The sequence below is a fragment of the Solanum verrucosum genome, unplaced genomic scaffold (assembly GCF_900185275.1).
Source record: "Solanum verrucosum unplaced genomic scaffold, falcon-dt-bn FXZP01000122.1, whole genome shotgun sequence".
NCBI classification, from domain to species: domain Eukaryota; kingdom Viridiplantae; phylum Streptophyta; class Magnoliopsida; order Solanales; family Solanaceae; genus Solanum; species Solanum verrucosum.
In genome coordinates, this window is record NW_026019847.1 from 340,329 (window position 1) to 353,712 (window position 13,384).

General features: G+C 33.2%; 1 protein-coding gene across 1 annotated transcript; it reads left to right on the forward strand.

Annotated features, from left to right (window-relative positions):
* Positions 1-609: 609 nt before the first annotated feature.
* LOC125817292 (adenylate kinase 4) lies at positions 610-6,346 on the forward strand. Its single transcript, XM_049496836.1, has 6 exons — positions 610-814; positions 2,319-2,464; positions 2,571-2,690; positions 2,771-2,938; positions 5,623-5,712; positions 6,178-6,346. Exons 1-6 carry the CDS (start codon positions 712-714, stop codon positions 6,277-6,279), a joined length of 729 nt encoding a protein of 242 aa, XP_049352793.1. The 5' UTR covers positions 610-711; the 3' UTR covers positions 6,280-6,346.
* Positions 6,347-13,384: the final 7,038 nt, after the last annotated feature.

A 13,384-nucleotide genomic window follows, 5' to 3' on the forward strand; every position in this document is an offset into this window, starting at 1 on the left:
TTTATTAATCAATTACTCATTTTCGGGATTTATCGAAAAAATAAAAATTTAAAAAAATTGTTGAAATTGTTGAATTTAAGGTTACTACATTTATTTGTGAGTTTTTGGCGTTAATTTTTTTATATATTTTTCCTATTTTTTATTAGTCAATTACTCATTTTCGAGATTTACCAAAAAAAAAAAAAATTTAAAAAAATTGTTGAAAATGGGTCGGGTAGTTTATTAAAAAGGGGGTATATCTAGACCTTTTCAAATAGTTTAGGGGTATATTTGACCCTTTTTCAATATGACGTGGTAATGTAAAAATAACGTGGCAATTCCATTTGGCGTTTAACGCCCATAAGGGTATATCTAGACGAAAAGTTGAACGGCGAGGGCACGAGTGAGCCAAACTTTAAACGAGAGGTATATCTAGACCTTTTCGAATAGTTTAGGGGCATATTTAATCCTTTTTCCTTGAAAATAAGAAAAAAGGTTTGTAGACTGAAGAGCGGCCCACCAATCGAGAATAGAAAGGGCCCAAATTTCAAGACAGAGGTTGTGTGTAAAACCCGTCATTGACTTTGCTCTACTATTTTATTCCTCTATTACAAAGTCATTTTTGTGTATCTATAGTTTGGTGTACCTACCAATACCATTACCAAACCCAAAATCCCATTACAACAAGTGTTGTAGGCACGGCACGCAAAGGGAAAGAACAAGAAAGCAAGCATGGCTGCTTCATTAGAAGATGTTCCTTCAGAAAGCCTCATGTCTGAAGTTCTCCGCCGTCTGAGATGTTCTTCTAAGCCTGACAAACGACTCATTCTCATAGGTACTTCTTCAATTCAACTTTTCAATACTCTAATTCGTTTACTGTTATCAAATGGATCCGCTTCGCCTCTTTCAGTATAGCATATATATTTGTGATTTTTCTTTCTAAGCTAAGAATCAGTCAGAAGAACAATTGTTGATATTCTGTGGGATTGGACTAGTTACATATGATTTTTAATTTGACTTAGATATTACATTTGTGATAGTTGAAAAATATATATATTATAGTAATGGTTGAATGTAAGTTTGATTGAGAAAATACTGCATTAAAGTTAAAATTTGAATGTTTGAAGGTGTGAAAGTTGCATAGAAATTGAAAAGTGTTGGACATCAAGTGGAAAGATTTCCGGGTTAGTTGGAACAGAGGGAGTATTTAGTATTGAAATGAAATTGATACGAATAGAGTATGAAGGGATACATAGGATTTGTATCAAAGGATTCAACCTAATTTGTGATTATACTTGCTTGATGGGGACTTTAAACTGTATCTTATTGAATGTGCCAGAGTATTTTAGCTGGATGAATTTGGTAATGCAGTGTACAAATGAATAAAGCTGCATCTTTTAAAATAAAATTGAGTAAAGGCTGTAGAGCATGAAGAAAGCTTCCATTTTGAGTTTCTTGTTTTCACACCACCGACCCCAACTAGTTTAGAAAGTTTAGAATTGATGCATTGGTGTTTTATGCGTCAAACACTACTTGGTACCTAGCAAAGGATAGATCAGATCATTGCGATGAACCGATGCAAAACGAGGAGTTATTGCGTCATGGGTGATTCAGAAAAGTGTGCACTTCAAACAATATGTACAAAGTGATTTAAATGAGAATCTGTTGGTTCTTTGAATCTCAACTTTGAATAGTTTGGATTGTTATTGTATATTGGAGGTTGAAATTAGTTTTTTAATTTTGCAATTTGATTGTTATATTACTAAAACTCATATACTTTTGGTATTATTTTATTTTTTGTAAATTGAGTGCTTCATTTCTCACCTGAAGTCCTGAACTCCATGGACCTTGTTGTTTTTATGCACTTTTTGCTGTTGAAAACACTGATATTTACAGCTTGCGTTGATATCCAAATGGGCAGCAGAAACTTGTTTTTGTTGAAAAGTTAGCTTCAATCCGTTTAAAGCAATTATTTTTGTTAATTTTGTGCTTTTATTAGCACAAATGGGAAGTTCTATAAATGCAGCTACTGTATTAAAATGCAAGATCAAGAACAAGTGTTGTTTTTTGACTTACACTTTCACAATCTTGCGCAAAATGTTTCATAATATGTATCTCGTGTAATATTCTCCTTGCAAATCATTGATGTTGTTGACAAAGTGTTCACCTGGCTTCTTTGACATTGCTATGTTGCCAGTTCTCGGTTCAAATTTTCATGATATCTACTCCTTCAGGGAGTTCTACATTGATACTGAATGAAAAAATATTGTTATCAATTGTGGTGATGAAGTGATTTGTGAAGTTCAAAGCTAGTGCTAACAATGTGAAACTAATGGCAGGTCCACCGGGATCCGGAAAAGGTACACAATCTCCTATCATAAAGGATGAATACTGCTTGTGCCATTTGGCCACCGGTGATATGCTCAGAGCTGCTGTTGCTGCTAAAACTCCACTCGGGATTAAGGCCAAGGAGGCTATGAACAATGTAAGTGGCAGTCAGTTTTTGGGGATGGGCAACAAACTTCGTAATGTTATTTCAAGTACTTTTTCTCTGTTTGGTGAATGATGTCCTTTTTGGGTGATTTTTACAGGGTGAACTTGTGTCTGATGACTTAGTTGTTGGTATAATTGATGAAGCAATGAAGAAACCTTCATGTCGAAAAGGTTTCATTCTTGATGGTTTCCCAAGGACAGTGGTTCAAGCAGAAAAGGTTGTCCAAAACTATGAAAATTTTGCATCGTGACTTCTCATCCTATTAGTGGTCTTACTTTTCATTGTGACGTGATACAGCTAGATGAGATGCTTCAGAAGCAGGGGGCCAAGATTGATAAGGTGCTCAATTTTGCAATTGATGATGCAATCTTGGAAGAGCGGATCACAGGCCGATGGATTCACCCTTCAAGTGGTAGATCTTATCACACCAAATTCCAACCCCCAAAAGTCCCTGGCGTCGATGATGTAAGTTTGCTAAGTTGCCATTAGTTTTACGGATTGTCTTCTGTGTGAATGGCAAAGTATGGTTGTCATACCTCTAGTGGCTGTAGTTTCTTTATCGCTTTACATACATTTGCTGAAAACAAATTATCCTTGTTGGTAATTAACATTGACCTCTCTATTGTTTCTAAACTGCGGAGAAATTTTCTGGGAGTTCAGCTTCCTAAACCAGAAAGTGGTGGTAATTAACTACCATTTTCCTTATTTAGTTTCTAAAAATAATATTTGGGGAGTTTAGACGCGTTATTATGAGTCTCCCAATTTTATTTACTTGCTTAGGAAGTTCTTTCTCAAGGCACCTTTAACTTGTTCAATAATTAGCTGAAGGACAGTAATTTCTGACCCTTAAAGTTTTCCAACGAAGTACCTGGTAAGATGGCTTAGTTTGGCTTAAAACTAGTTGTTGGTCTTATGTCTTACATTTCCAACGGGATCAGTGTTGTAAAAGCCATTGCTTGGTCGTGTAAACTGTTAAGTAATGAAGCAATGCAAAGGGAGGGGTTATCGCTTTCTAGGTGAAGCCATGCAGTTCAGAGTAAGGCTGGGCACCGGACCGGAACGAACCGGTACCGGACCGGAACGGGACGGTTTGACCGGGTTGTTGACCGGTACCGGGATGAACCGGACCGGAACTACCGGGATGGAGGCTCAGTTCCATCCCGTCCCACTATATACCGGGATAGAACCGGGACGGACCGGAATGGACCGGAATTGAACGGGATGGGATAAACGGGACGGCACATATAGCTATTTCAAAAAATAATTATTTTTTTTGAGTTATTTTGAATTACGAAAATTCGAATGTTTTTTTATTTTTCTAAGTTATATTAGTTTATAGTATTTAAGTTTTAAAATTTATAATAATTTTACTTAAGTTTATTTTAAAGATTTTTTTTAAAATTTTTACGTATATAAGTTTGTAAGTTAAGTTTAATAAAGTTTTTTTTTTTAGTTTTTGAGCTTATGTAGTTATGTTATAAGTTTTAAAGATTTGAATCTTTTGAAGTTTATAAGTTATTAAGTTATACTTATAACTTGTAAGTTAAATAACTTAAGTTTGTAATTTTAAAAAAATTAAATAAACATAAAAGAAATGCTAATAAAAGTAAATAATGACAAAAATATTATTTTTTATTTTAATTAAAAATGATTTACCGGGACCGGACCGGAACAGAACCGGAATGAACCGGGATGAACCGGTACCGGTATACCGGTACCAAATCATGGTACCGTTCCGTTCCGTGTACCGGTTCAATGTATCCCATCCCGTCCCGAATACTACCGGACCGGAACGGACCGGAATGGTACCGGTACAACCCGTTCCGGTGCCCAGCCTTAGTTCAGAGAAATGGGTGCTTCAAAACATTGACACACATAGGTACTTTACATTTATAAAAAAAACAATGAGACACATAGGGGTTGTTTGGTAAGGATACATTAGAGAAAATAATGCATGTATTAGTTTTGTATATTACCAACACCTTGTTTGGTACACTTTTTCAGCCTATGTATGACTAATAGAAGCATTATACACTCTATTTGGGATTATGCTATGCTATGCTGTTTGGGTTCTCCAAAAAGGATGCCACTCCGTGTCGGATCCTTCGAAAATGAACTACTTTTCTAGGATCCGACATGTACTTGTCGATATTTTTGAAAAGTCCGATCAACAAAATTGCTATGTATAACTAATACATGAAAAACTATGGTATTAGCGATGCAAGAGTTTTTAATGCATGCATTAGAAGGGCTAAAGACTCAATTGCCCCTCAAAACCATTTCCACATCCTCTCCACGATATTTGTGGAGGATATTTTTGTAAACAAATAGTTTGTTTTAGTAATTATGCAATACATGTTATTTTTAATACACCAAACCAAACAATGCATTAACAGTGTTCTTAGCATAACAAATGTCAGTATTATTGATAAACCCTATTTAGCACTATTCTTATACACCCTACCAAACAACCCCACAAAAGAGAAGCTGTCAATTTTTTGAATCTCAACTCTCAGAGGTTAGGACTGATGTTGGCATAACTATAAATTTGATGCTGAAATTAGTAATTTTAATTGCAATTTGATTATTATATTATTAACTTAATATGTGTTGGATATATTTTTATTTTCCGTAAATTGTGCGCTTTATGTCAAAGAAGCTTTGTGCTTACTTCTGGCTATTTGTTACAAGTATAAACCTCGTCGCTTTTTGGTGCTTTTCGCTTTTAGAAACATTGCCAACAATTAACCATTTCCCTATCAAGAGCTCGATTTCTCAAAACAAACAAAAAGGAAACAAAAGATGTCGAGACAGTCTCAAGCCTTCAGTTATGTTGCATGGGCACAGATATGTATGTAATGGACAAATTGCGTACAGCCGATATCCTTTGCCAGTGTATATGGATATATTAACGATTTGGAGTTCATAAATTCAAACTAACATAGAACAACCTAGTCACAGTAAAGGAAAAATAATCATCAAAATCAATGCGGAATCTCAAATTTTAATCCGGGACCCGTCGTTCTTTAGTATTTCCTGTGAAGAAACAGTAGTGTATTTGAATTCATGTTGTAGCTAAAGATGATCAATGATATTAGTTATTCAAAAATATCATTGAGCGGTTTACTGATGTATCTTTCTGCATGCAGGTCACTGGAGAGCCTTTAATTCAACGGAAAGATGATACTGCTGAGGTTCTCAAATCAAGGCTAGACGCATTTCACCGTCAAACTGAGCCGGTTTGTATTTACAGTTCATTCTTACTTTCTCTTAGTATTATAACTTGTATGTTTTATACTTTACCATAAGGATGTTCAGGATTTTAAAATTCGTTTTTAACTGTGAAGAAAAATTATCTAGTTCTTATTTCTAGACAACAATTACTTCTGATATCCTCGACAGTAGGATAACTATTCTGATTAAGATGTGTTATTTGAGTGCGCTTGAAGTGTCTATTGAAACAAAGATGTAGAATTACTTGACCGTGAAATAGTGGATTAACAATTGTGGCAGTTAACGGAGTAGCAATAGACGCACAAGTATCTTACGATAACCTATCCATTTGAGTATGAAAAACTTTGCTATATGAGCTCGTATCAGCATTTTATGATATGACGGATAAATATTTCTACTTGTATCTGCGTTATGCGTGCAAAAGGAAGTCAAGTTTATGTGTGACCTTTTACAATTGTTTGATAATGCAGGTAATCAATTATTATTCCACCAAAGGTGTTGTTGCAAGCCTTCATGCTGAGAAACCACCAAAGGAAGTTACTTCTGAGGTTAAAAATGTGTTATCTTCTTGAAAAAGATCATCTGTCACAAGAAAATTGAGACATTTTTTTTTGTATTATCGGAAAAAAAATCTTTCTGTTTTTTTGTTGTGTGATCTGCGGCTTTTTGTGCAAGTCCCTGAGGAATTATTGTTTGTATGGGGAATTTTCGCTAATAATTTTAGAAATAACTTCACATTGGAATAATGATCCATATAAGCCAAATCTTGATTTGGGATTTGAGCATAGTTAATTGATATGTGATTTGATAATTATGTTTGGTTGTTGTAAAATGTAGATTATGTATCACCTTGATTAATGCTTCAAGAGGATTTTTTTTTCTTTCGAAATTAATTAATTGCTTGATAATATCTATTCCTTTTCCGGAAAGTTTGGTGGTATTAGAGGCGTTGGTTATGAAAATATTTGGACAATTTCATGGTGTAGCAAGTATATGTGTTATGTATTTACTATATATAACTATAGTTAAAATAATTACAATTTGCAGATATATTATTTATTTAATAGCTATTATCCAATTTAGAAGTATATCTTCAACAATTAATGTATCCAACCCAAATTCACACAAATCAACATGTATTTACTTTTTGTCAAGCTCAATCTAAAGGTCGAAAAATTATAGCCTACCTCAAAGCAGATTGCGCGCTCCAAATTCACAAGTCTGGAGCTTTTTCTCTGTTGTACGGCCTCCTAACGTTGTCACGCTATCAAAAATAGTATCACAACGTCAACACGATCGCTTAGACACCAAAAACACATTAATTAGAAATGTATCAAAATTTGAGTCAAAAAGAAAATGTGAGACTTGAGCCAGAAATTTCAAAATTGACTTAGTAAAAAGGTCGGTTTAAGCCCTGGACTCGTACCCCAAAACGGGACACAATTCGGGGCTCGAAACAGCACGAAACACAGACATGCAATAAATTCACAAATTAAGCATAAATAAAGAGAGTTGACAACCCTTCGAGGCAAAGTTTACCTCAAACAAGAGGTCCACGACAATTCCTAAGCACTCTAACGCATAATCCCGAACTTCCTGAACACACCAACCAGTCTTGAAATCACCTCAAACGGTCTCCCAGAGCTCAAGAAAATCAATTTTGAAGTTTTTAGCCAAAGCTAATCGTGTTTGGTCTATAGAAATTTTTAGGATAAGAAAAATAAAAAAAATTAAAACAAAAAATAAATAATAGAAATAAAAAGTAAGCAGCTTGTAATTACACCATGTAATTACCAACAATTCATAGCCCCTCCCTGAGAATTGGAGTGTGTAATTACCCCTTGCCAATTACACTCAATTACCAGTTGATCAAGTAATTTAATGGCCAACCAAATACGCCAGATAGTGTAACTACACCAAATCCAATTACCACTGTGACTTTCCATACAAGCCCTAAGTGTTTGGAAACACTAGGCTACACAATTTTGTTATTTCAATGGTATCCAAAATGTTTTATTTAATCATTTAAAGTATCATTTTACTTATATATATAGTGTAATTTTTTGACGAAGAATCTCCACCTGCCCATCCTTATTATAGTGTAGCTCCGCCCTGGGTTTTATGTTTGTGTACTTTGTAGTTTAAATTTCAAGTCAAAGAGAGAAAAAAACTTCCTATTTAGCATGAATTTAATGCTTAATTTGTGAGCAAATATGAAGAACATAGCTATTATGAATTATAAAATTGGCAAAAGTGACCTATTTGATTTTTTTTTTTAAAAAAAATATTTAAAAATAACGTAAAATATCATATATAATCAATTCTATTACACACTAATCGAATAAGAATTTTTTTTAGGAAAGCCCAATTGACAAATGAAGTGGAGTACAAAAGTTGTGTCAACTCATTTCGCCTAAAATCTTTCCACTAAAGTAATAAGGGAAAATTTTCAAAATGTCAATATTTTAGCATTTAATAGTATCTCTTAGCAATATTTTCAATATTTACTAAAAGTGTTAATATTTTAGTTTGTTATATATCTGATTTATGTATTTTTTTAATTTGTTTAATTTGAAAGAATATAATTATTTAATAACAGAAGGGAGAAAATCAAGGGAGAGAATATTTCAAAAAAAGTAAATATCACTTAATTTTCTCATCAGTTACATTTTCCAAGAAAACTCAAGTGTGTGTCTTTCTCACAATGTATTTTTATTTTTATTTTCCAGAATTTTGTAACCTTTTTTAAATCGTTTACATTCCAATATGTATACTATTTGTATTCATTCTAGTTTTCATGTTGTATTTTGTATAATGAAACTTGTATTTTTTATTAGTTTGTATTCATTCCAATAGGTTTGCCAAATGAATCTTGTAACATCTCGCACCTAGAAAAGATTATAAAGAGTTTAAATTATGAAAATATTGATTTTTGGAAAGAATAAGAAAATCTGAAAAGTTTTGTCTGAGTTAAGAAAGTGAGTTTTAGCCATTTTCAAACGGCCATAACTCCTAGCTCAGGATGAGTTAGGAGCAGATCTTGATATGGTTGGAAATAACTTGGAGAGATCTTTCCAACGCCGCCAGGTTTGCGCGATTCGACAACGTATGAGTGAGTTATGCCTTTCGGAAGTTGGGTTGTTGGATTGAGGAAAGTCCAAATCCGGATTTAAGGAAGGGCAAACTAGTCTTTTCTCTAATTAATTTCCTAATTCATTTTTAGGGATTTATTGGGGTAAAAACAGAACTTAATTCAGTTTTGGGAAATTAGAATACGCTTAGGGCTTGGAGAAAAGAGAAAAGAAGAAAGAAAGGGAGAAAAGCCAAGATTTCGCCAAGAACGTCAAGCGTTTGGAGTGGAATTCGTCGGGGGTGATCCCTATTAAGGTATGTGAGATCTTTTAGTGATGGGTTAGTTTACCTACACACCAACTTGTTTCAATTCAACGATTTTGAGTTGTTTACATGTTAAAAAAGGGAAGTTCTTGAAGAACATTGTTGGATTCTTGTTGGTTGATTGTTGAATGCTTAGTGTTGATTTGATTCGTGGTTCCGGGTTGTTTTTCGAGTTAAATCTATTGAGTATTGAGGGTACTAATGATCCTAAGTGTTTGGGGAAAGAACCATGGAAGTTAGGAGGGTTTGGAGATGAAAAACGGAGAAGAAAAATCGTCAAAAACCTAGGGAAGAAGGTGGGGCTTCGCGCTAGCCAGCGCTCCCCAAAAGGGGCTCTGAAGTTCACCCTCTGGGGTGACGCGCCAGCCAGCGCGCCCCAGCAACTCCTCTGAAGTTTGAGGGATGGCGCCCCGCGCCTCTCAGAGCGCCAGGGACGCCAGTTTTCCCCATTCGTTCCCCACCTTTTCGTACTTGTTCCTAAGCGATGTACCTATGTTTTCTAGTTGATTCCAACACTCTAAGGTACATTTAAAGATCATGAAATCATCCATAAACATGAGATCATGAACCTTGAATCCATAATCCAATTCAAGGAAAGTTAAGATCCAAGTCATAGAAGCTAAGAGTCAAAGTCTAGAAGTTAAGAAGCAAGTCAAAGCAAAGTTTCTTAAAGTTTTCAAGAGTCTATAACAAACGTTTTAACTTCGTTTTAAGGCTCAAGTTTCAAGTTAAGCAAAAATTAAAGAGTCGAGTTCATTTCTCAAAAGCTATAAGGGAACTAAGTATTCCCAAAGAGTTTATAAATGTTTTTACACATTTGAGCAAGAAAAGGGAACGTAACATCGATTCCAAGAGAGCTTTTAAGCTAAGTTTTGAGTAACTACCTCAATTCAAAGAAAGAGTTTTGTTTTTACAAACATATGAGCTAAGTATATTTTGGGAGTAGTATTGAGCACCGATATGGGGATGCGAGTTCATATTAACTCAAGTCTCCATAAACCATGTAGCCATCATGGGTAGTAAATGATCATACTTTTTAGATGACTCCTTAAGATGCTTTTAGCATAGACTAGTGGATCCACTAAGTTAAGCATTCTATATGACGACAAAGTATAGGATAGTTCTGGCAGCGTGAGCAAGACGTTGTATCACCACTTAGGCTCATAGTGGTGGTTGTCGGTTAGAGAATCTCCCACAAAACTTATATTACTTTTATATATAAGTTTTGTTGAGTTTGTTATTGCTTTATCTTTAGCGAACTAAGTTGTTTACACTATTTTACAAGCTTTATATATATATTGCATGTGTCTTATTGCTTTATATTGAGTTCAGTTATTCATGAGTTGTACAGAGCCAAGGTAAGTGTTCCTTCTTACTCTTTTCAAGCTTAAGTTGTTGTTTAACATTCCAACTCGCATACTCGTACATTCAATGTACTGATGCCAGTTGGCCTGCATCGTCTTATGATGCAGACGCAGGTAACCAAGATCAGCATCCAGCATCTCGTTGATCCAGTTGATCACTCAGAGTCAGTGGTGAGCCTCCTTGCATTCCAGAGGACTCTTTTATTCGCTTTTAGTCTTTCATTATTAGGATGTTATTGGGTCTGTCCCATCATCCATCTCAGTATTCTAGAAGCTTCATAGGCAGTCAGACAGTTAGTTATGAGTCTCTCATCTATGTATTTGCAGACACTTTGTTTTGAGACAGAAGTTGCCAATTTGGCTAAGATGTTATCATTTGAACTATTACATGAGTTTATTTTGTTGAGTTAAGTCTTCCGCTGAGTTAAGTAAGTCAGGCCAAGGGTTTGCTTGGGGTCAGCAATGGTCTCCGAGTGCCGGTCACATTCATGATGTAGGCTCGGGGCGTGACAAATCTGTAGTTATTTAAGAAACATATTTGTATTCATGTATTTTCTTTCTCTTCAGAATCTTGTATCCTTTCTTAAGTCGTTTTCATTCCAATATGTATTTTATTTGTATTTGTATTCATTCTAGTTTTTATGTAGTATTTTGTATAATAATATATAAAATACAAAAAATAGTATGATGAAAAAGTGAGAATGAAATATAAAACTAAAAAGGAATAAGTGAATATTTGTTGCAATTATTCTTAAATAAAATACATAACTAGTTGACATACCTTTAGAATGAATACAAAATTAGGAATAAATACCAGATTCATAAACTATGCAACATGATTTTTGAAAAAAATACAAATATTAATAGCATACATACGGTTTGAAATACAAGTTGAGAAATGATACAAAATTCTGAAAATAATTATAAAAAAACAAAACAAACTAATAGGAAGTTGTTCTTCCTATAAATAAAATACATATCTAGTTGACATACCTTTGGGGTGAATTCAAATTAGGAACAAATACAAGATTCATAAACTATGCAACATGAGATTTTGAATGAATACAAATATTAATAGCATACATATTGATTTGAATATTAATTGAGAAAGGATACAATTTTTTTTAAAAAACTATAAATACGTACAAAACAAACTAATATGAAATTGTTCTTCCTCAACTTGGTCTTCAACAAGTTATTCGAAATCTTTAGCACCCAATTTTTATTTATTTATTTTATTAATAGTGTCTTTACATAATAGTGGGAAATTTCAAAAGATACTTGGTGAAAATGTATTAACCTTTATGAGTGGGTGAAAATATTTTGAAGAAATTGTGAGATTTCTTGAATAAATTGGAGGAAAATAGAAGAGGTGATTTTCTTAGACAAGGAAAAGGAAAGGAGAGAACAATGGTGAAAAACTCAAGAAAGAGAAAGGAGGATTTTGGGTTAAAAACCTAAAAAGAGGGGAAAGTGGGTAATGCAAGTTTTTTTTCTTCTTTTTCACGTATAGGGGGAGTAAAATTAGTCCAATGTGGAGCCTGATTTAAGAAATAAAAGGAAAGAAAATTAATTATATTATGATTCATTTTATTTGCTAAAATATTGACATATTGACATTTTCAATAATTATTTTAAAGTGTAGATGTTTTTAATAATTATGTTAGGGAGTTTAACTAGTTTGCTAATTTTTCCAAGTAAAATAACTCACTTGCCGCTTAAATATACTTTCTCTCTTCAATAATAGTTGTCCATTATATTATTTTAAAATGTCCAATAATACTTATCAATTTTATAAAATCAATAAATAATTTTATACATAGTTCCTAATTTATCTTTACCATTAATCATAATCATTTCTATATTACATTTATTAAGACATTGTATTTATAATATTTAAAGAGTAATGTAGTAAATCCACTTTCTATTTATAGTTTCTTAAGAACAAGTAGGGCTGAGCATAAAATACCGAAAACCGAATTGAATCGAAATCTTTGGTAATTTGATATTCGGTAATTCGGTATTTGATATGACATTCAGGAGTAAAATATTGGTATTATGGTTTTTAGATTTGGATTTGGTACGAGACATTAGTAGAGAAAAGCCCAAAATAATTCCTTATTTTTGGGTTAGGATTCAAAGTCATCCTTGAGTTTTCATATGAAGTAGTAATAGTCACTCATGTTTATAATATTAGTGCATTTTTGAACCTTCCAAAAACTTTTGCCTATTTTTTAATATTGATTTTTGTCCACAATTTTATGTATGGAATATTCAATCGCCTTTTTATATATTTAATAAAAATAATAGCTTCATGTGAGAGAAAATTAGAAAAAGAGCATCTTGTTTTATTCGGTAGAAATATTATTGCAACTAAACTAACAACATCTTAACATATGATGTTGCAAGAAAAGAAAAAATTGTACTATTGCACGTGAAAATTATGTGATGAACCTCTCGATTTTAGCTACAATATATTTCTACTAAACAAAACAAGGTGTTACTCTTCTCACCTTCTCTCACATAAAGTTATTGTTTCTACTATATATATAAATAAACAATTGAACATTTCATACATAAAAATTGTGGATAAAATCCTTGTTGAAAAATAGACAAACATTTGGGGGAGGACCACAAGTGCACTAATATTGCAAACATGAGGGACTATTACCGCTTCATGTGAAAACTCAAGAATGACTTTAGATCCTAATCCAAAGATAAGGGACTATTTTGAGCTTTTTCACCATTTGGTATTCGATATTTCCCGAATACCAAATTATTTACTTAATGAAGGTCATATATCAACATATTCATTACTTATTAGTACCAGTTCAAAGAGAAAATTATAGAATAAGCATAAACAATTCAAATATATATGTTTTTTTATTTGTATCAATTTGTTTTCTTGATGTCTTTT

Bases quoted from the DNA above. Each gene is read 5' to 3' on its own strand.
- LOC125817292 (XM_049496836.1), top strand. From the start codon at position 712: ATGGCTGCTTCATTAGAAGATGTTCCTTCAGAAAGCCTCATGTCTGAA. The intron at 2,691-2,770 runs GTTGTCCAAAAC...GACGTGATACAG, and splicing joins CAGTGGTTCAAGCAGAAAAG to CTAGATGAGATGCTTCAGAA. The intron at 2,939-5,622 runs GTAAGTTTGCTA...TTCTGCATGCAG, and splicing joins AAGTCCCTGGCGTCGATGAT to GTCACTGGAGAGCCTTTAAT.